This window comes from Stegodyphus dumicola, chromosome X2 (genome assembly GCF_044657685.1).
Source record: "Stegodyphus dumicola isolate Sdum_Otavi_A_Nest chromosome X2, ASM4465768v1".
NCBI classification, from domain to species: domain Eukaryota; kingdom Metazoa; phylum Arthropoda; class Arachnida; order Araneae; family Eresidae; genus Stegodyphus; species Stegodyphus dumicola.
In genome coordinates this window covers 40532814-40556195 of record NC_140781.1, presented here as the reverse complement: position 1 = coordinate 40556195, position 23382 = coordinate 40532814, and the positions used below count along the sequence as shown (strand labels likewise).

Below are 23382 nucleotides of genomic sequence, written 5' to 3'. Positions count from 1 at the left end.
ACAACAATTTTATTTATATGTAGTAGTATTTTAAAACTGTACTTGGACGTATTCTTGTCTTTACTTACCAGTTTAGAAAATCTGGAAAATGTTTGGTATATACTTGATACTGTATAATGCATTTAATTTGCACCAACAAAACCAATTCTTATTTTTGTTTCGCTAATACCTTGCAAAGTTCATAGGATATGTTTCATGTTTTGCAGGTGTAATCTTTGGCATGAAAATACAGTTATATCTTGAACAGATCACTTCCACATACACAAATGATATACCATAACACAAAATATTCTGGTGAAATCCTATCTGAAATGATCTAAATTTTTGTGTCATGTTTCTCAGTATAAATCATACACACCAATACGGAACAGTATCTCGTATCTAAAAAATATTTTTGGTTCCTTACGTATATCATTACAGTATTCATTTATGAAACCTCTCATTTTCTAAAAATGCAGGTTTTATTCCATATACTTTTGACACTTTGACGTTTTCAATCTGTAATAGTGCTCAACTAGACCCAATATTTAAAATTGCTTGTTGTAGGCTTTTTACACCCCTATTCTGCATATCACAATATTAGTTGTTGTTATAATCAGTCACATTTATTCATGCTGTGAGAGAAAAACAGCACAGTTCAACATTGATGAAATAATTAACACTTAATTCCAAGAACCATTCCTACTATATTATGATACAAATTTAAGAGATTTATGAATGTGTTAGAATTGTAAAGTTTTCCGTTTAATGAAAACATTAGGAAATGTGACTTCAAATGGTTGCTACAGAATATTACAAGTTTGAATTTAACTGCACACTTTTGCCCAATTCATGCACTATAGAACCTCATTATTTTGGTTTAGTAGATTAATAATTAGATATCAGATTAGCATTAAGTTTTATTTTCTGAGTCATAGAGCATCCAAGAATAGAAATGATAATTAATTTAACACTTCAAAATATACTCATGTGCATGAAAATAACTGTAACTGATGCAAAATGGGAGAAAACATGGTCTTTGTAAAAGCAGTGTTTGTTCTTTAGTTATGAATGTTTAAATCAAATCTGGATTTTATGTATATGCTATTATTATTAAATTTAAATGAAATACATGTATATGCTTAGAGCAAATATTCACTTATTTTTAATGTGTCAAACAATTTATGGATATTAAGAGTTCTGCAGAAAATTCAACTCTTTGAAACCATCCATGCAAATGGGAAACAAAGAAATTTCAGCAAGTACTTCTGTAATGACAGGAAATAATAATAGGCCCTATCTAACTATTAAGTAACGATAAGACTTATTCTAGAATTAAAATTATTTAATTTCCTGAATGCTTTAATATAAGTCTGGCTACACTCTTCTGTGTGAAAGACCACAAGCCCTTTGCCTGACACACAAACTTTTAAGCCTCCTTATTTTGCAATAAATAGTTAAAAATTAAAAAATGGGCTGTAACTTTAGCACTCATTTTTCATAATTATTATAAGACCAGTATATTCATCTTTTTGATTAGCAGCAAGTTCACTCCTATTTCTTTGTTTTTGAATGTTGAAAAATTAAAATATCTAATTATTGGTAGCTCTTTTGATATTGGAATGTGTGAAAGTTTAATTTGTATACAGCTTTACGTACTGAAACTTAACAAAGATGCAAGTACTCTTATTAACCAGCGGAAAAAAAAAAATGTCCACATTTTTAAGTGACTATAGTGTTTTTTAATCTTAATCAATGAAAATCAATTGATATCATGGATGATGAAATAAAGAATGAAAATATATTTTATTTAAGAAGAAATTGGGATAATGTATTAGTCAATGTCTTGTAAGAAACACTACTTATATTATGCTTCATAGATATGACTAATTCCTAATATGTGGAGTAATTTTCAGTAAAAAATAATTCAACAATGGATAATTTTTTCCCCAGACTTTATTCATCTTTTATTTCTGAAAATAAAGACATCAGATAAAATTCCTTGACTAGAGCATAAATATTATTATTGAACCATATTACTAAAAAATTTATGAGTTTCAGTTTCAGAAAATTCTCCTGGCAGAGCTTGCTCTTGACTTTTAAATACATACCAGATTCCTGCCAATCGTTTACTGAAAAATAAAGAAGACTAAATTCAATTGTGAAACAGCCAAGATCACTGAAAGCAATGCACTATTCATTTTGCAAACATAAGCCTGAAATATTAAAAATGATCAGATTGAGATCAGATATGAGATTATTTATGAACAGAAAAATTTGCAGTACTTGCATACTATCCCATTGGCCATGAAAATTGGTGCAGAACCACTAATCATTCCTGAGGAAATCCTTCACAGTGAATGGGATGAAGTGTTAAGTACAAATTCTCTTATTCCTCTTTAAAAATAAGAGAAAATTTTGGCATGTAGGTCCCCGAGAATGCATTGTTAACATAAAATGAACTATTCTCTATTATCCACAATTGGGGGTATCACCCTGGCCAAAAGGGTTCATTGTTGCCTACTTTAACAATTTTCTCTTATACTACCAAGTTACATACAAACATAAGCATTTTTATTTGTTTATTGGCCATATAACATCATTACAAAATAAAGCAAACTAAAAAAAAAAAAAAAAAAGTGTTTTTATAGAAACTGTATGGCAACAGATGAATTGCAAAATATTTGTCCATTATACTTTATATTTTTCAAGCATCACCAAAGGAATGGAGTGCTGTCCTGAAAAACATTTCTTAATTTAAATTTCTTTAAATATGTCAATCACTTAAAATTATATGCTTGTATATCAATTTCCGGAATTCAGTTATATTAACTGGCGTATTTAAACTTTGATTTTTAATCCTCTGATAAGCATAGTAGCATACTAAAACACCACAGCTCATATTATCAGTTTGCAAAATATGTGAAGGACAAATTATTTTCCATTTAGTGCTAGTAGCAAATATTTTAGCTAAAACCTCACACCATGTATGAATTAAAATTTGATACTCTTGCCCACATGATTTATTTTGTGGATCATAAAATTCAAAAACCATATCTGGAATATTTACTATTATTAATATCCAATGACAATTTAAATTTGCAGGGATAAAAAATAATTTCGCTGATTTCAATCTTGTTAGTAATGGATCTTTAATACAAAAATTTGGTTTAGGAATTTGTAAATTAGACTTAACAAAGGCAAAATCTTCATAACTGTTTAATATTTTAAATAAAAAAGCATCAATTATAGTATTATAGAGCCATCCTTTTCGAAAACATGAAGATACAGATTTAAACAAGTATTCTTCTTCATTACTTATAAAAGGATCTATAGATTTTAACATATATGGTGTAATTTCAATATCATGTATTTTTAAACATGATTTGGTCAAATTTTTATTCATTCTAACACTTACTGAAAAGTTTTGCTCTGCTGAAGATAAATTTATCTTTTCCTGTGTACAAGGTGGAACATTCTTGGTTAAAATATTATAAATATATTTTCTAAATTGAAGGGTATCTAAAGGAAGATTTAAGGCTAATTTATTAACATGTTGAAATGCATAACAGTTGAAGACCCCACAACTGCTTTCATAATTTTGTAAAGCATGCGGTAGACATTGAATATCCCATGAATCGTTAATTTGTAACTCACTGTTAATTACATTAGACCATTTATTAGTTAAGTTTATGTATTTTGGATTGTATGAATTTATTAACGAGTCATATAAATAAAAGGTATTTTTCTTTAAATCTGCTATGATCAGAACCCAATGAGAATCAATGCAAGCAGGAATCAATAAATATTTGAAAGATTTCAAAGAAACAGGAAAAACATTTCCAAGTGATAATGCATCAGATAAGATAAGCTGGGTAATCGAGGAATCAGCAAAAGTATATTGATCATCACTTTCTAAAATTTTGTATAAAAATGCATTTATGATTACATCAAATAACCACGCCCTAACAAAATCTGTACAAACCGATTTTATAAAAAATTCTTCACTTTTACTGATATAAGAATCTAAAAACTTTAAAGCAATACGATTGATACTATAGCAGCCAATTTGTAAAATTCTTTCAGAAATATCTTCGCTAGATTTTAATGGAAGGGAAAATGATTTATTTTGATCAACACTGGTTAAATCACATAGATATTTATCACTGTCATTTAAATCAAATGCTACGGCTTTAAATTTAATTTTCTTTTCCACACATTCATTTATTTCTGGGTCATCTACATTATCATTAAAATCTTGATTCTTATTCTGCTGACATTTCTGTAATTTTCTCTTTTTAGAAGTTTTAAACAATTGTGGGTTAAGTTTTTGATTTGGTGAAACTGGACATGATGCACTTGAAACTGCTCTTGAATTTTCATTCGAGTTTAAAATTCCTCTACATTCTGAAACTAATGAATTTAATGTTGTATGAACACACTTTAACATGACATTTTGGACTTTTGGTTGTCTTATTAATTGCAGTAATTCTTCTACAAGCTTTTCACATGCATTTACTCTCTGTTCAATACTTTGTGGATTGTAATGATTAACAGAATACACATTTATTGATTTCATACTTTCATTGCATTTCTGATTCGATTCAAGATTAATCCCCGAGGGATTAAACACCCAATCATTTTGTTTATTAAGGAATGAATGCACTTTATGTATACGTTTGCACAGCAATTTATCTAAGCAATTGCAATGATACAAGTGACTACACAATGAGACACATGATACTTTAGGGCATCTATAAAAGCAAAAATCCTGACACGGACAAATTTCAAAAAGACGCTGCACAGTATATATTTTATTTTCTGTCTGAGAACAAACAGTCCAAGAAGTATCAGAGCATTTATTTACATCACTGTCCCTAATTTTTAGTCCTCTCTGATGCCTACTTAAACAAGAAATGGAATTTCTGGGAGATACATTAGTGTATAATTTATAGGTATGATTTAAATATTTATCTTTCTCAATTGTCAGAAGTGTAGAAATTAAAATATCTAATCATCTATTATGTCTCCGCTTAAAATAAACAGTTTTCAACTGATTGTGAAAAAATTCACAGTACATGTTAGTATCAGTAAATGCATGTGGAAAGTTCTGATAACACAAAGCCCATTCCTCTAATCTATTTTTATAATTTTCAGAAAAATATTCAATAAAATCTCTACTTTTCCTAGAATAGTCATTCAAAAACTTACTTATTTGATCATGAAAAGTGATCTGGTTTCTTTCATGTAATATATTTGTTAATTCTCCTAGCATTTTTTGTCGCACTTCTTTATCTACCACTTTAGAATTTAGTTGCCGGAACCAACTTTGGCGTATGTGACACGAACATAAAAGATGCTTAACATCTTGACCAAAAACCTTTGAAAATGCAGGATATGTAACTTTGTCATCATCTGTCATTACACAGTTTACATATAAATTTGGTACACGACACTTTAAACTATTAAATAAACAATAAAGAGTGTCAGCATCTAGAAAATTAGTAATAAAATGAGCAACTGGATAGCCACAACCAAATTCATCAGGTACTATAAGATTAAGAAGGTAAAAATCATACTGGTTAGTCTTATGTGTAGATTCGATACATAAAATCTCCGTACAACCTTTTATCATTTCTTTCTGTTCACGCGTCTGAAGACCAAGAGCAAACGATTCTTTATGATTTGGAAGATTATCTAGATCAGTTGGACCGTACAAAGTTGAATTATTCTGAGGCTTATATAATAACACAGGATTGTATGCTTCACATTTTAAAGTTTCAATGATTGAATTAACAGAAACTGCATCACTACTTGGACGCAATGAATTGTTTAAATATCTAGAATAAGCAGAAATAGTTTTACGGGAGACAAAGCTTTCCTTTACAGGGAAATTACTTCTATTCTCGCGATTTCCTGATCCATCTTGTAAGATATCCCTTATTTTTTGTGGAGGCACAGACAAACGTAAATTTGCTTTTATTAAACACCGCGTACTTTGTTTCAATGGCTGATATTTACAATTTTCAAACTTTTGCTCATGATTATGTTTAGGAAAGTAAAAAACAGAGATTTTATTCATTTCTTCACAAGCCCATATTCTGACTGGACAACATACACTTTTTGAAACTGTACCTTTTTCATTTTTCCGACTAGTTTTTTTTTCAAAATCAGAATAACCTTGCGTGGTAAACTGACAACAATAATAATGATAAGTTTTAGAATTTTTCGTTACTTTTTACTAAAACTTTCTGAATGAAGTAAATGCCGAGGTTCCTTCCAGTTCTAGCCAATCTAGAAAATAACTCATTGTTTCAAATGAATATACTTTTAAGTTATTTAAATTATGTTCATCTGCTAAATGCTTATTAAAATTTAAAACATATGTAAAAGACTTATGGCAATCAGGTATGAAGCATACATACAATTTATTAACTTCTGTACAAAATTTCTTATGTTTAAAAAATGATAATTTGCAAGGATAACATTTATTGCAATTTAGACATTTCCGAGGGTAAACAGATGAAAAATTTTGTTTTAAATCAGGTACTTGTTTATTTGAACATTTTTTTTTTTTTTTTTTGTGGTTATAAAATGAATTCTTCGATTTATAAGTTTTCAAGCATATTTCACATTTACGAAGATAAGCCATTTATATTTTATCACTAATACATTCTTTGCTTTCTAATTTTTTAGCACTCAATACATTATCAATGTTTATAAGAATATTACTCTGAGGAGAAGTTATTGAAAGTTTAAAATTTTCAGTTTCAAGTTTTTCTTTGCAATTTTTTTATGATTATTAAAAGAATTTTTAGTTTTATAGTTTTTTTTACAAATATCACATTTTCTAGGATAAAGCGATTGTGCATTACAGTCAATTTCGGACCCCCCTCCAGTCAGAATAGGACACATAGACTTATTTTTCCTCACTTGACAATTAATTTCACTGCTTTCTACATGATCTTTTAGTAAACAAAATTTATTAAAGTGAAAGAAACTTAGGCCTGAACTACAAGAAGTGCTTTTTCTGGTCATAGAAATGTTCTTTTGCTGCAAAACATAACTAGAGGCAAAGTCGGAGTAAAAATCATCTTTTGTTGCACACAATTTAGGTTGTGCAATATCAAAATTTGTTGAATCATTTTTTAAACTCCCTTTGCCACTAACAGAAGCACAATACAATGGATAACAATCACTGAAAGAAACAGCACTTGCCTGCTGTACACTACAACCAGCAGCAGTGACTGCATTCTTTAGTGATGATCCCATGTAGGCCATTACACTTCTTAGGCGCAAAACAGCTGAAGCAGCATTCTTCAGATGCAAACTGCCACTAACAGTCAAATCCCTCCTTGGACACAAACCATCACCAAAAGCACGAATTGGTTTCTTTTGAAAATTAGCAACTGAAACAGTAGTGTTCGTAGAAGAATTAACAGTGGAACTAGCACTGCTCCTCAGAAAACTGCCAGAACCATGGACTGCAACACGCCTGGAGGAGTCAAAATCAGCAAGGATATCATTTCTATTCTTCCATTCTGAGAGTGACGTTATTTCTTGAATGCAAACCAGAAGCAGCATTCTTCGGATGACAGCCAGTATCATGGACACCAACAAGTCTAGAATGACAGCCAACACCGGGAATGACAACATTCTCAGGACTTAGGCCTGGGGTAGCAACGTTCCTTGGACGCAAATCAGAACCAGAACGAGGGACGGCAGCATTCCTTGGACGTGAACTAAAACCATTGACATACTTAAAATGAGAGCCAACACTACATATGGCAACATTTCTAGGATGACATCTAGGTTTAGTCCCATTCCTTACATGCAAACCAGAACCAGTTCTATGGACAGAAGCATTCCTTGGGCGAGATCCACCACCATGGCCAGCAATGCAAAGAGACCGAGAGCTAGCATCTGGGTTGGCAACGTTTTTCGGATGTGAGCCAGGGGTGGTATCATTTTGCAGATGCAAACTAAAACCATCTGTGTGGTTAACCGCATTCTTCGAATGAGAGTCACCACCATGGACAACACATTTAAAACGAAATCCAGCACCAGAAATAGCAACCCTCTTCAGCCGAGAGCTAGAAGCAACTTTAGCAGCATTTCTCAAATCAGAATTAGCCTTCTTAGCAGCATCTACAGCACAACCATGCTTTAAAACAGTTGAATAGAGAGGATAAGAAGGGCTTGCAGAAACAAAAGAATCACTCAGAGGTGGAAAATCCAATGTAGTAAATGAAACACAAGGCAATACAAAAGGACTTACCTTTGTAGAAACTGGCTTTGAAGTCAAAACAATCTTGATATTATCCAGGAAAACTGCCGCAAGTTTCTTGTTCCCCAGACGGTTTAGATGTAATCCATCCCTAGCCAATAACTTAGCTCCAAAATGATGAGACGACCTGCAAATAAAAAACGCTTCTCGATTTTGGCAGTACTTTTCAAGTTGAGAATTAATTTCTACAATCTTTCTATTAATTACCTGTAAACGGTTCAAAGCTGCTACTCGCTGATTTAAAGTTGTGAAAAAATCTTCACCACGTGGTAGGATATATGAAATGATAACATTGATATTCGGGTTCAAACGTTTAATATCCTTAAAGAGGCAATCGTACTTTTTAAGAATATCTTCAACACTGTCATTCGAATTGTTGGTACCAACATGCACCAAAATCAAATGGTATCGATTGTCCAAAAAGGATATCTTACGTCTTAACCTTTCTATCGTTGCACCAGGAAAAGAATGTAAATCTACTTCATAATTCAGAAGATTCGCCGGTAAATATTCATCCAAATATTTAACCATTGAATCTCCAATTATAAGTAATTTCATCTTTTTTGGTTGCATATCGGCAAAACAAACAACTACAAATCGAAACACAGATCAATAATTATATATGCTGTAAATAAAATGCAACTATAAATTAAATGAAAATCAAACACTAATCATAAATATAACAAAATACAAATAATTATTAATAGAAAAAATGAAGATAAATAGCTGAAGGAAAGCGAGAAAAATGGCGCAAAAAATACACACCTCACACTCGCTAATTAACACGTGAACTAAATTAGCGCCAATTCTTGACCTCGCGGAAAAATTTACGGGAAAAAAATAACGCCAAATGCTCGCCAAGCTTTGTTGCCAACGGAGATATCAAAGGTACATATCCGGTGATGACGTAGAACACACTTCCGGGTTCCGATTTGCGGAATTCTGTAAAACTCAAGTAGTAGTTGTTATCTAGTAGATGTAGTTGTAGTTATTATGACCAATAATAATTGTTGCCTACATCACTCCCTACCAGCAACAAAGTTACGTTACTCTGAAAACATGGTGGGAGAGAAGATACAAATATCTACAGTGGCGGCTCGTAATGAGCACTCTGGAACTGCAGCACCCCCTATGTCCACTTATTATTATTTTTAATATTTAATATAGTATGCCCTTTAGTCTTTAATTCTTTCATTATACTTTTACAATACATAATCCCGCAGTGGCTAATCGCACCGACGGTGCGAATAGCTAACAGGCTATTCACACCACTTACGTTCGCGCATGCGCACAATCAGCCCAGGTACAAGCGGTTTTACGCCGATTTTCCGTAAGGCAGGCGGTAGTGAGAGCGAAGGTTGTTAACTCGAACTCAAAAATAGAAAGGTTTGTTAATAGTTCACCAGCAAGAGAATAATTTGCAAGTAATAATTATCAGTTACAAAGACGAGGTCAATCTATATACATGAGAATGTTCAGGAAATGATTAGATAAAATAGGGATTTAATGATGGTTCTAATTGCAAGCGAAGACGAGTAATTAGTTAAAAAATCTTTAGTGTATTGACAAAAAGGCTACAGAAATTACTTAAATTCTTTTATTTAACAGAGGAATTTTTATGCAAACTTAGACTAAATTCTTACAGCATAGGACTATCAGAATTTATTATTCAATAAGAAAACTTACTGAAAATGATAATATTCTTATATATTCATTCCTTTTTCAGTATCCACACAGGTTTATAGGTTCAAATGCCATATTTCAAAATCAAAGTTTTTTATGAAATAAAACCATACAAAATATGATAAATCATTTGTGTGTGCAAATTTTTAACTCAAAATCTCTTGCATTAAATTATTTCTGTCTTTTGAATTACATCCCATTATTTATTTCAGTTTAATTGATTAATGCGTTTGTACTAATATTTCAAAGTTCTTTGAAGCACTTTTTGTGTTCTGAAAATGCCAAGTATTTCCATAAAAAAAAATAAGCAGGTATACAAAATAATTAATTTAATAGTTGATATAATCGCTTTTAACTTATTTCATGTCTAAATTTTCTACACAGAAATCGTCTGGCTAATTTTTAGTATCTTTTATCAGACGAAATTTTTCAAAGAGGAATGAATTAAAGTCTTGATTGCGCTAAACACATCTTTAAAGCTAAATGTATTCTAAGAGGTACAAAAAATGTAAACAAGATTTTATCCCCCCCCCCCCAAATCAGTCGTTTAAACTATTCAAACCGTTCAGGAAAAGGATAAACATTTCGAACATAAAATTCTGCCCTTTTTTATATATACTTTAATAAAAGGAAACATGTTCCTTCTTTTTCTAAAAAAAGGAACCCATTTTCCTTTGTAAACTTTTGAAAGTCGCCAACGTTTAAAAAATGATAAACTACGCCAAGGTAGAAACCCGCCTTTTTTTTAAAAAAAGGTTCACTAGAACAGTTCGCGTACGTAGAATCCGTTCCTTTCGATTGGGTTCTATTGACGGATCTGACAACTCAATGCGCATGCGTGGTTAATGTTGGTGCGAATAGCTTAAGAGGCTAATCGCACCGGTGGTGCGAATAGCATCGGCACATATTCCTTAAGCTTAATGTCAGTAGCCATCGCTCACTTTGTGAAAAAGGTACGAAAGTCTTTGTTTGAAACTGCGCGCTTCACAGTTCCAGCAACGTGGTGTTTGGCTGTTCTGCGCATGCGCACACAGAAACCAGCACGCGAGTCGGGTAGAGAAAAGAGCACTGTCACTCTTGCAGTGCCAAAATTCTGGCATTTAAAATATCTAAATGATGATAATTTCAAGTTTTGGTTAGAGATTTTTTATCAGATACCTCATGTTGAAATAATATACAACTAAATGCAATCCAGAGAAATTAGTGTGTTTAAAATTTTCATAGCTGCTATTTTAGAATTAAGAAACTCAAAGTACTGTAAGAATTTTTCAAAGACACTGATGGCAGAAGCTAAGGAAATAGGTGACTTTATACTATGTATTGATATAATGCACAGATATTCTTCAACTAAACACTTAGCAGCTGCTAAATTGTTTAACAAGAAATGCTTAGTTTTAGGAATGAACATTCTACAGAAGAAATAGTACTGACCACTGAAACATATCCAATGATTGGCAAAGAAAAGCTTGAAACTGAACTAAAAGTATTCTATTGTTGGTCCGATATCCATGAATACTGCAAATTAATTGAGCTACTGAAATTTATCTTCGAAAATAATCTAGATGATGTTCTTAGTGAAATTGCGAAACTGATAAAAATTCTCTTGAGAGTTCCCATGACTACATCAGACTCAGAACGCTGCTTTCCAACATTGAAAAGAATGAAAACTTTTCTAAGAAGCACTAGGAATTCGGAAAGACTAAATGCGCTTGCATTGTTTTCAATAAAGAAAAATTTCCTCAGTTGCCATCCACAGATCAAGGAGAAAATTATTGATCTTTTTGCGCAAATTAAAACAAGAGGAATGGATTTCATTTTCCAGACTAGACAAAGATTGAACTGTAATAATTTTGGCTAAAGTAATTAAGAAATGTTTCATTTTTTTCTTGTAAAATTTCATGAAGTTTCAAAATAAATTTTCTTTTCATACATGTTTGTTTCCTTTTATATAATTTTAAAACAAAGTTTAAATGTTTTTGGAACAGCACCCCCACTAATTTTAGACACGAGCCGCCACTGAATATCTAGACAAATAACAATGATACAAATACATATAAATTGAAATTATGTACACAAAGAAAAACAGAGTTAAGTTTTAAATTAACATAAAAGAGTTATAAGTTCAAGAAGAGTCAATAACGTCACTGAAACGAACTGGAAGTTTTACTTGCCTTCCACAGCGTGTTAATTTTTTAGGTTGTTCTAGTTGCTGACTTGGCACAGATGTTTGCTTACTTGGCACAGATGTATGATCACTTTTTGAAGTTGGAGACAAAAGTTCATTAGGGTGTAACACATAAGTTGGTTTTAACCTATCCACAGAGATACTAATTTGTTTGTTTTTAATTGATAGAAGAAAATATTTCGGGGTTCATTGCAGTACCAAAAAGGGTCCTTCATATGGGGGCTCCAAAGGTTTTTTTTACTCTGTCAACGTGCAGAAACACATGCAAGCATGTATACAAATCTTTTGGGATGAAAATCTTTTGTTTACATTTGGATTTGGATTGATAGGGCTTTAAGAGAACCATCTGATTTCGAAGATTACTTACAAAATTATCATCAGATATCGGCATGTTTGATTCTTCAAAATATTCGCCAGGAAATTTAATAGTTTTGCCATAAACCATTTCAGCTATTGTATACTTACAGTCCTCATGTAGAGCAACTCGCAAACCCATAAGAACTGTTGGTAATGTTTCTGTCCAATAAAGAGAATCATGACATCTAATAGCTGTTTTTAAAGTACGGTGTAGACGTTCAATTTTCTAATTACTCTGAGGATGGTAAGAAGTTGTATGGTTTACTTTTACTCCACATGGCGAAGCCAAATTTCGAAACAGTTCTGAAATGAATGGAGTTCCTCTGTCAGTAATAATACAAGAAGGTACACCAAATCGTGTTATCCAATGTTCATAAAAGGCTCTTGCTATACTTTCTGCAGTGATATTTGATAACGGTACCATTTCCATCCAAGAGGTAAACCGGTCAATACACGTCAAACAATAAGTGTATCCATTAGAAGGTGAATAAGGCCCAATTAAATCAACGTGCAAGACACTAAATCTTTCGTCTGGTGCTTAATATTGAGAATATTCTGATTTTGTATGTTTAGTTACTTTATTTTTCTGACAATCGATACAAGTTTGGGCCCATTGTTTAACATCTTTTTTAATATCCGGCCTAATGAATCTTTTAGTAATCTCTTTTACAGTACTTCGGATTCCAGGGTGAGTTAAACCATGAATTGCATTAAATATTTTCATCCGAAAAGTTTTACGTATGAATGGTCTGATATTAGAAGTAGAGGTACGCAATATAAGAGTTTTCCTGATGGTAATTGGTGCTGTTTAATATGCAATGATTTGGAATGTAATTTCAACTGTTGCAGTTTGTCATCATTAATTTGTGCACCTGCTATCAGGTCAAAATCAACAAGAGGTGAATCGATGTCCTCAATTCTAGATAGGCTGTCTGCAACCATATTGTTTTGACCACTAATATGGCGTAGGTTAGTAGATAATTGTGAGATATATTGTAGCTGTCTTAGTTGTCTGGGAGAGGCTTTATTATTATTTTGCTTAAAAGCAAATGTTAAGGGCTTATGATCCGTATAAATAGTAAAATCGCGGCCTTTAAGTAAATTCTTAAAATGTTTAACAGATAAATATATACCCAAAAGCTCGCGATCGTAAGCGCTATAATTTTTCTGGGGCATCATTAAGCTTTTTTGAAAAAAATGCAATAGGCTTCCATCCATTTGGTTCTTTTTGTTGAATAACTGTCCCAATAGCCAAATAGGACGCATCTGTGAGAAGTGCCAGAGGGTGATCCGAATTGGGGTAGGCCATCAACGCTACTTGAGCAATATCTTGTTTACATTTTTCAAAACATTTCCTGGTGTCATTGGTCCATAGTATTTTACGTCGATCTTTTTTTGTAGATCCTTTCAAAAGTTCATGAAGAGGAGCTTGAGTTTCTGGGGCATTTTTTTATATAATGATAGAAATGGATCATTCTTAAGAAGGAACAAAGTTGGTGTATAGTTTCTGGCAATCGATATTCTATGATAGCTTTAATTTTTTGAGGTAGAGGTTTTGAGCCTTCAGCAGATATTTGATAGCGCAAAAAGTCTATTACAGGTGCTCCCAAAACTCATTTGCTAATACTAATTCGGAGACCATATTTATCTAAACGCTGGAAAACTGTTTTAAGGTGTAAACAATGTTCTTCCTCGCAAGAAGAGGCAATCAACACATCATCCAAATATGGAAACACGAAGTCTAGGCCATAAAAAACTTCATTGATGAACCTCTGAAAGGTCGTGGGGGCATTTTTGAGACCAAACTCATGGCATTGATTGGCAAAGACCAAAAGGTGTGATGATGGCAGTTTTTTCCTTATCTTCGTCTGCTATTGGAATGTGAAAATACGCCTTAATGAGATCAACTTTAGAATATATAGTTTTATGAGTTAAAATATGTTGAAAATCTTGAATTCGAGGAATGGAATAACGATCAGGTACAGTTAAATCATTCAGTCTTCTGTAATCCTCAGACGAGCGGAAAGAACCGTCTTTCTTTGTCACTATGTGTAGGGGATTTGCTCATTCTGAACTGGACGGACTATTGATGTTATTATCTAGCATATATTTGAATTCTCTTTTAGCTATTTCCAATCGTTTAGGGTCTAATTATCTTGCTTTACAGTTTACAGGTTATCCTTTAGTTATAATATGATGTTTCACATTATGCTTTACAGTAGAAATAAGAAAATTCGGTTTTGTTATACTAGGATACATAGCAAATAAATCAGAATATTTACATAAGCTGCCAGTTGTATTTAGTTTCATTAATAGAGATGGGTGCGATGTCACCATAAGCTGCAAGATTCGTCACACCATCAATTAACCTTTTATGCTTTATATCAATAAATAAATTGAACTTATTTAAAAAATCTGCACCTAATATGGGTTTATTAATTTTTGCTACAATAAATGGGAATTGAAATTCTCGGCGTAAACCAAGATCAAGAATTAAAACTTCTGTACCAAAAGTATCGATTTCTGTATTATTTGCAGCATATAATTTATAGTCACTAATAACTTTGTGTTTAGAAGTACGAGGAATAAGGCTTACCTCTGCTCCACTGTCAACCAGATAATGTAAACCTGTCTTTTTTTATCCGTGATAAATAAGCGGGATTTACGGCAATTTTCTTTATTTACAGCAGCAGAGTCTGCCGCTAATTCTACTGCTGATTTTCGTTTTCCGAGGAGTTGTTTTTCCATGCACAGGGAGCTTTGCATCTATCAGGAAAACACTTTTCCCGAAAACGAAAGTGGAAATAACAGTACTTGCCATTAGGGTTATAACGCCTCCGAGACTTACTTCGATCATTAGAAGATCGACTGCTATTTCTTGAGCGAGGACGAGAATTCCTTGTGATAGTTAGTTTTTAGAGTTTATTATCCAAAGCTGCAATTTGTTGTCGTAATTCAGCAATAGATTCTGCTCCTGGAGAAGCAATACTGCTGGCACAGTATAGTTCCTGTTTCGGTTCGGTTCTGACTCCATATCAGAAGGTTGCGTATTCAAATCACGTCCGGGTCACCAAGAATGTAGTTGCTTGCAAAGTTCCTTTTTTATAATAATTTAAATGGTAAAAAAACAAAAGCAAGAGTCAGTTTTTTTTATATATATAACATATTTATTATTTTTTGTAGCGCTCGCTAAATCCTTGCTGATTTCAGCCATGACAACCTTCTAAACTAAACTGAAACTATAGGTGAAGTAAAAGTAGTAGTTATTATCTAGTAGAAGTAGTTATTATGACCAATAATAATTGTTGCCTACAAGACAAATGTCTCTTCGCCCAAGAAAACAAGTAACAGTCGGCAGTAAAAGCTAGATTACGAAACTCTGACATTTGAATAGCAAATGCGCTGATCAAATTATCTTCCGGAATGAATTGGTAACAAAGAACTGAAAAATCTGCAATTTGATTTTGCAGCATCACACCTAAGTCCAGGTTTCAAGATATGCTTATTAAGTTTAGTAATGTAATGCACTACAGGATCGGTTTTCAAGTTATCGTGAATCAGTTTGCTTCTAGTCAGGTAATGAGCGTTTACAATTCTTCTCAGAATCTTCTTCTCTACTACACTTTATCGACCCAAGGGATAGGAATCAAGGGATGGAAGCCTGAGTCGACCTTGCCCAGCCAGAGATCGAACCCCGGACCTGGACGCCTATTCTATGATCACTGGATCTGTCTACAACTTGAGCGAACAATATTGACTCAAAAGAACCGGTATGGACAGCCATCACAACTTATCGGAGAAAGCCATTCTGTGGTCCTCAGTTGGAGGGCGGGTGGGTCCATTTAACTTTACTGGAAGGGGACAAGGCTTCAAGGAGCTTTAGACCAATCGCAGTACAGACGAGTGACGAAATTTATAGCGCGCGCTGGCTGAAGTTCTAAGAATATTCCCCCATTATTTCACTAACTCACACGCTGCATTTGTAGTTCGAAAAAACAATTGCACAAAATAGTATTATGACCAACACGCAGTAGAATATGCTGCTGTGTTATGTGAAAGAAAATCTCGTTTTTTAATGGGAAAGTTAACGCAGGAATTTAGAGGTAAGAAATAAAGAGTGATATGGGATACCATGAAAGCAATGGTAAATAGATAAGAGTAAATGAATTAAGCTTACTTCAAATCCTTTTAGAAATAAACAATTTTAATTATTTAAATTTATAATATGATTAATTTGCATTACAATCTAATAGCAAACTAAGTTTTTTTTTTTTTTTCCATGTTTACATTAAAACTGTTTTCCCGCAATTTATTTTACAGTTACTATTCGAAAAATATTTCTTTAAATAAGAAATTAGAAAGAAAATATTTCTTTCTTAATATTTCTTCCCTTTTTTATTTTCTTTTTCTATGAAAATTATTTCTTTCAGGAAAAGAAATAAAATTCATTCGCTATTACAGTATGGCCGATTGCTGCTGCATTCAATTATCACACACGCATCAAAATGCTTTATTTTAAATAATTTATTCTATAATTAACATGAAAGAAAATATTTTTTCAATATAAAATATATAACCAAAATTAAACTACACATCCTGTATGTGTGATTAATTCGTTTTGCAATTTTTGTCACACAATTACTAATACCTTTTTTTCAATATTACATTGCTGTTATTTTAATTTTGTATATAAGAACTGCTCAGTTTAAATATTCTTCCTTCTCAAAAAATTTTGTTCTTTGAAAATAATTAAAAGATAGTAATATTTTCACAATGGAAGTACTAAAGTAAAAATAATTAGTGTAGGTCTCCTGCAGTTCAAGTCCTTATCAAACCAGCGTTTCGACACATTTTAAATAGAAAACTAATAATAATCAATATCTCTTTTACAAAAATGAGAATGCTATGAACAGTATTTTTATTTTTTAGTTTATTTTATTTATTTATTTTTTTTTTTAAGTTTGCAAAGGAACAATGATTTTTTAATACTATAATAGGTTACAAAAGTACTATTCCATGAACAAACCCTCAGTCTTATAGCATTGTTACTTTATAGCATAATGCAATAATAATACAGTATAATTCTGCTAGCAAGCCCACCAGCCGCTGAGCGGTAGAGTCGCTGAACGCAGGTAGTTTGGTCCGAGATTCGAATCCCGCGAACGAGCTGGACGGCGTTTTCGTGGCTTTCCCCATGTGTAACGTGTATACGAGCCAGTTTCCCTTAGAAAGTCCTCACTTAGAAACCAGTTTTAACACGTATTAAAATTACACACACACACATACACACACACACACACACAAAAAAAAAAAAAAAAAAAAAAAAAATCTGAAAGCTTTCAGATTTTATATTACTCCCAAAGGGCCATTTTTTTAACGTTTTGCGTGTTACTTTTATTTATTAAATATCATGTTTTTCGCACTTAAACCATAAAATTCAATTCAACAGCAATATCATATAATTTTAAAAAAGCATATTTTTAGAATTTCCGATACATAGTCTCGCGCGCTAGAGATGAAAGTGTTTTTTGCCATTGCTCGCTTTGAAATCGTTGGGTTTCTTAATCAAAAACTCATAAATGCTTTACAAAATATGATATATGAAATGGATAGTAATACAAATTCCCAGTTCCAAATTTGGGCCTCCAGATGCCTATATTAGGATGGAGGATTACGTTATTCAGAATTTCATGGCTCTAGGTACCGTTGTTTTATCACAGTGCGAGAAACATTCATACATTCTGCAGATTCCTCATTATTTAATTTCTTTAAATATAATAGAGTGCGATAATACTTGGTGGCAACGATTTGAAAAGTGAAACGCCATTTATCGTGAAACGCCACAAAATGGCAAAACGAAATTAATAGCCCAGAGGGGCTAAAACTTATTTTTAAAAGTATCACACTAGTAGTAGTACAACTACTGAAAAAAATATTATAAATCTATTTTATAGTTTTATAATTATTATTATTTTAAATTTTTATTTTAGTGTGAATTTCGCGTAATAATGAACGACATTTTTTGTGTTCACAGTATTATTCGTAAGGTATTCAACTGTTAGATTTTAAAGTAAACGTAATTCTTGCTGTACATAAATCGAGTAGAAGCTTATCGGATGTCTATATTTGTATTAAATGAAGAAGGTTTATGTGCTTGGTAAACTTATTATCTTCTACATTTTTAAAGCGTACAATTACAATTTATATCTATAATTTCAGGAATAGTATAACCTTTCTTTCAGTAGAAATTGCGTTCTTGTTTTCTGAATGTGGCTCCAAATACTCTCTCAGTTCATCCCAAATTAAAATAACTGCCAAAATTTATATTTTGGCAATCTGAAATACGCAATGAAAACATCTTTTGGCAGAGCAAAAGCATCAACATATTTTCTATAAATTCGCCATCGATTCAGAGATCTACGACGGTATTCTTCGTTTAAATATGAAAAAAATCAGCGGCGAAAACACATACAAAGCCATTGTTTACTTAGTACGTCAACTGGACAACCCTGATTGACGACGCGGCAACACTTTTTCACGCGCTTTCGACAACTTCCGTACTCAGAGAATATAGGATGTTGGGCAGACTTGTTTTTTACTAGTAGCGACATCTGGCGGCCCATAACTTGCTGTCGACTCTCGTAGCGTAGAATAACCGTCCTGGGGTGCTGCTGCCCGATGCGCTAGCCACTGCGCTACCGGGCCTCAGGTAATAATAAGCCCTAGATAAATTACATTATTTACACGATTCCCAATATGCTCTAATAAGTAAAGGCTGTTCAATGTTATTTTCCTAATCTTGAGCCTTTTTAGCAGTATTTGAAGCATTTATACTGATTCTCCAATTCTTGCACCAGACCTTATTATCTAAAACAAAATTCTGGAGTTCAGAGATGGCATTGCTGGGTTGGATAAGGCTCACGGCTACCGTCATATTATCGACGTAGCAAGCTCAGTGGCGTAAATAAGGGTATGCAAAGAATGCCGTCGCATAAGGGCTCGAAGGCTTAGAGGGCCCTTGAATGTCCTGCTGAACTACATTTATATGGTTAGACCTAAAAGGCGATGGATTCTTTTATAAATACTATATATCCATCTATCTATATATAATAGAATCTGTCTTCTTTTAAATTTTCAGGGTCCCTCTGCGTCATATGACACAGGGGGCTCTTGGAAGAAGACAAAAAACAAAACTGAATTCAGTGTTACATGCACCAAAATTTCAACTGAATACAAAACAGAAAAGCTATATGTTTTTTTTTTTTTGATTCCTTTCTAGAGGAGAGCTTTCGCCGCCCAACCGTTTAGCGTCGCTGGCTGCCGTGCCGAAGGGTCCGGTTTCGAATCCCGGAGATGGGAAGGCATGGATGTTTATAGTGTCGGTGCGGCATGGCGGCAGTCTAAATATGCGGCGAGCCGAAAGTCCTCTCGTGTGGTTTGGCAGAAAGGAAGATCTTCGGAACATAAGAATTAAAAATGTACTAGAAAATATTTCGGTATGAAATCACTAAAGAAGGCGAAGTATCAGAAAATAGGCGACGAAAGGTCAGACAATATTCCAACCGCTCTTAGAGATGTATAAAATGAAAAATATCCATCCAATTTTGGTCATTATCCAGAAATTCTTACAAAAGATAAGAAAGGATTTATTTTAAATCTTGGCCTTTGTAGGCCAAAAGATACCGTTTTTCCCAAAATAAAGACAGCAGATTATTTTCTTCTGTTCATTATACAGTGATAATTAACTCCGTTTTAGAGACAGATTTTGCTTTGTTATTCACTTGAACTTAACGAAGATTACTGTGAACTATGTTGGCTAATTTCAAATATGGACAGACGTGGTCGACAGGAATAATACAGCACTCGCAAACGTTACCCATAAGGAAAAAAAAAAAAAAAAAAAAAAAAAAAAAATGAAATGTTTCAGATTTTAAATTACGTCCAAAGGGGCGTTTTTTAACATTTTGTATGTTACCTTTCTTTATTAAATATCATGTTCCTCGCACTTAAACCATAAGATTCAGTGCAACAGCAATATCGCAAAATAGTTTTAAAACGAGCATATCTTTAGAATTTCCGATACAGAGACTCACGCGCTGGAGATAAAAATGTTTTTTCTGCACAACGTTGCCATTGCTCGCTTTGAAATCCTTGAGTTTATTAATCAAAAATTCGTCAAAGTTTTAAAAAATAGGAAATCGATCATAAAACAAATTTCAAATTTCAAATTTGGTCTTCCACATGCTCATATTCGTTGGAGGATTACGTTATTCAAAATTCGATGACTCTATGTACCGTTGTTTTATCACAATACGAGAAATATACATACATTTATGCAGATTTTTCATTATTTAATTTCTTCAAATATAATGCAGGACTCTAACATTTTGTGGCAACAGTTTGAAAAGTGAACCGACATTTATAAGTCCGACGCAAAATGCCAAAACGAAACTAATAGTCCTTCGAGATTCAAATCCCTTTGGACTTAAAAAAAAAAAAAAAAAAAAAAAAGCACGAGAGAAGTTTTCATCATATCGCAAGGTGTATTGAAAAGAAAAATTGGGAAGTAAATGACAATATTGCTCAAATATGGAAAAAATCTGTAAAAGATGAAATCAATTTCAGTTAGTTTAAGGTAGATTAAATCCAGATAACTTCTTTAGTAAAATGTAACAATGGTTATATACGTAGCTAATTCTTTACCTGATGTCAAATTATTGGAAGAATATGACGTAGTAGAGACATTAAGTGTTTTCTGAAAGCAGGAGAGATGACAAATGAGAAAAACCCTCGTCAGGGCTCGAACCACGGACCTCTCGAATACGCGCCGAGCGTGCTGATCACTACACCACGTAGGCATCCCAAGAAGGCGGGAGAAATAACCCTACATACCACCTTTTAGGGGATGACTGGAGGTTAGGTGACCCAATCACCAAGTTCTAGTGGTGGAGAATCATCATTCACCACCACTTTAGTTCGGGCGCCACTATAGAGACACTAGTTTTTTTTTTGAAAGCAGAAGAGATGAAATATGAGCAATGCCCTCGACGGACCTCTCGGTACGTGCAATAATGTGCTGACCACTACATCACAAAGGCATGCCAAGAAGGCGGGAAGAAATACCTTACTACGTTATAAAAATGCTCTCAATCACTGTTAAATATTTGAATTCTGCTACATAAAATGAGTTAACTGATTGTTTAAGTAGTATTTGTTTGAAAACAAAGCTTTTGGATGAAATTAAAAATTCTCTTTTTTATTTATTTCTACGAATATGGTGTACAAAGTAATCGTAATCACGAAAAACTTCGGTTATCATATTTCAATGGAAATATCCATTTTGACCGTTCCCTAATCCATCTGGGGGCCCACCAGCGGCTGAGCAGTAAAGTCGTTAAACATTGGTAGTTCGGTCCGAGGTTCGAATCCCCCGAATAGCCTAGCTGCATGAGCCTTCGTAGGTTTCCCCATGTGTAACGTGTATACGAACCAGTTTTCCTTAGAAAGACCTCCACGAAGGCATCCCTTTCTCTAGGAAGGTGGCCCTCGAGGCTTTGCCGTAATCGCATAAACCAAACCGAATCCATTTTGTAGAGGGTGTTACGTCTGTACGTACAGAAAAAATAATCTTTTTTTCCAAAATTGATTCAAAAGGGATTTGTTCGCATGTACGTAGGTATGTATGCACATATATGTATACATATACATCGCCTAACTCAAAAACGATTAGCCGTAGGGCGTTAAAATTTTGCACATGGGGCCTGCTATAATATCCACTTGTGAACTTCTCTTTTTTATTGCAATTGGCAGTGTACATCTACATATATATCACCCCCTTACCCGGGCCTTCATTTTCGCAATCGTTGGTCGTAGTCATATCTGCCCATTACAGAAGTGTTTTAAATGATGAAAAAATTATTTGGCTATGTCAAATTTAAAAAAAAAAAAAATTCCACAAATAACGAAATTTAATTTTTCATTCGGTCTCCCGGTTCCTATACTTGGGAAAGTTTTGTACTCGTTATGAAAAAATAAATTAGAAGTTTGACTCCCGTGCGACAAAAACTGAGCGACATATTTAATTCAAAATTTGCAATTTTTGATGTCATTTTAAACTTGCCTTAAGGGATCGAATAATTAAAGTAAAATTATTCGAGGGAATAACTTTAAATGAAATGCAGGAAAAGTGTGTATAATTTAATAGGTAATACAAGGAAGTCATGTGTGTCCATATCAGATTTTTAACTATTAATCCTAATCTTATAAAAATCATTATCAAAATGTTGGCTCCTGGAAACCTCGATTTTCGGGGGGGGGCGTTAGTACTGTAAATTTATTTTAGGGTGCCAAGAATTTTTTTTTCATAGAGGCCCTAGATATCTAGTTACGCCACTGAGCAAGATATAGAGTAGTAATTCAATTTATTGCTGGGAAAATTGATTACGTAAAAGGGTAGAGAATGAGCGCAAGACAGGAACCCTGGGGCACTCTTGCAGTTATGGTTTTGAAGGCTGAATAAGCATTTCCTTGTCTAACACTAAAGGTTCGGTCCCTAAAGAAGGATGCAGTGTTACCTGTTATGTATGATGTTTATGCATAATAAATGTCAAGCGTTTTCAAAGAGTTGTAAGAGTTCAGTGTCAAAGTTATGTAGTATATAGTAGTGGCTATAAGGTCGCTCCATGTTCAGAATCAGGGTGATATTTTTACATGCTGAAAATCAAGTTTTAGCTTATGTTTGGTGGTTTAAGGTAGGATGTGTACAAACAAATCCGACATGTTTTTATAAAGTGTTTCAAAGAGTTAACAGGATATGTGTTAATAAAGTAACTCAGTGCTTCTGCTTAATAAAAGATGATTCTGCTGAATAAAAGAGATTCTGAGTATGTTC

At 33.2% G+C, this 23382-nt stretch overlaps 1 protein-coding gene across 2 annotated transcripts; it reads right to left on the bottom strand.

Annotated features, from left to right (window-relative positions):
- Positions 1-1917: 1917 nt before the first annotated feature.
- On the bottom strand, positions 1918-9108 carry LOC146992734 (platelet-activating factor acetylhydrolase IB subunit alpha2-like). 2 transcript variants are annotated; one of them, XM_085809091.1, is made up of 2 exons: positions 8258-9108; positions 1918-2128 (listed from the first exon to the last, which is right to left on the bottom strand). In XM_085809091.1, exons 1-2 carry the CDS (start codon positions 8837-8839, stop codon positions 2003-2005), a joined length of 708 nt encoding a protein of 235 aa, XP_085665217.1. In that variant the 5' UTR covers positions 8840-9108; the 3' UTR covers positions 1918-2002. The 2 variants fall into 2 exon arrangements, with proteins under 2 accessions (XP_085665217.1, XP_085665218.1); XM_085809092.1 differs by having other exon boundaries at positions 1918-2111; positions 8258-9036.
- Positions 9109-23382: the final 14274 nt, after the last annotated feature.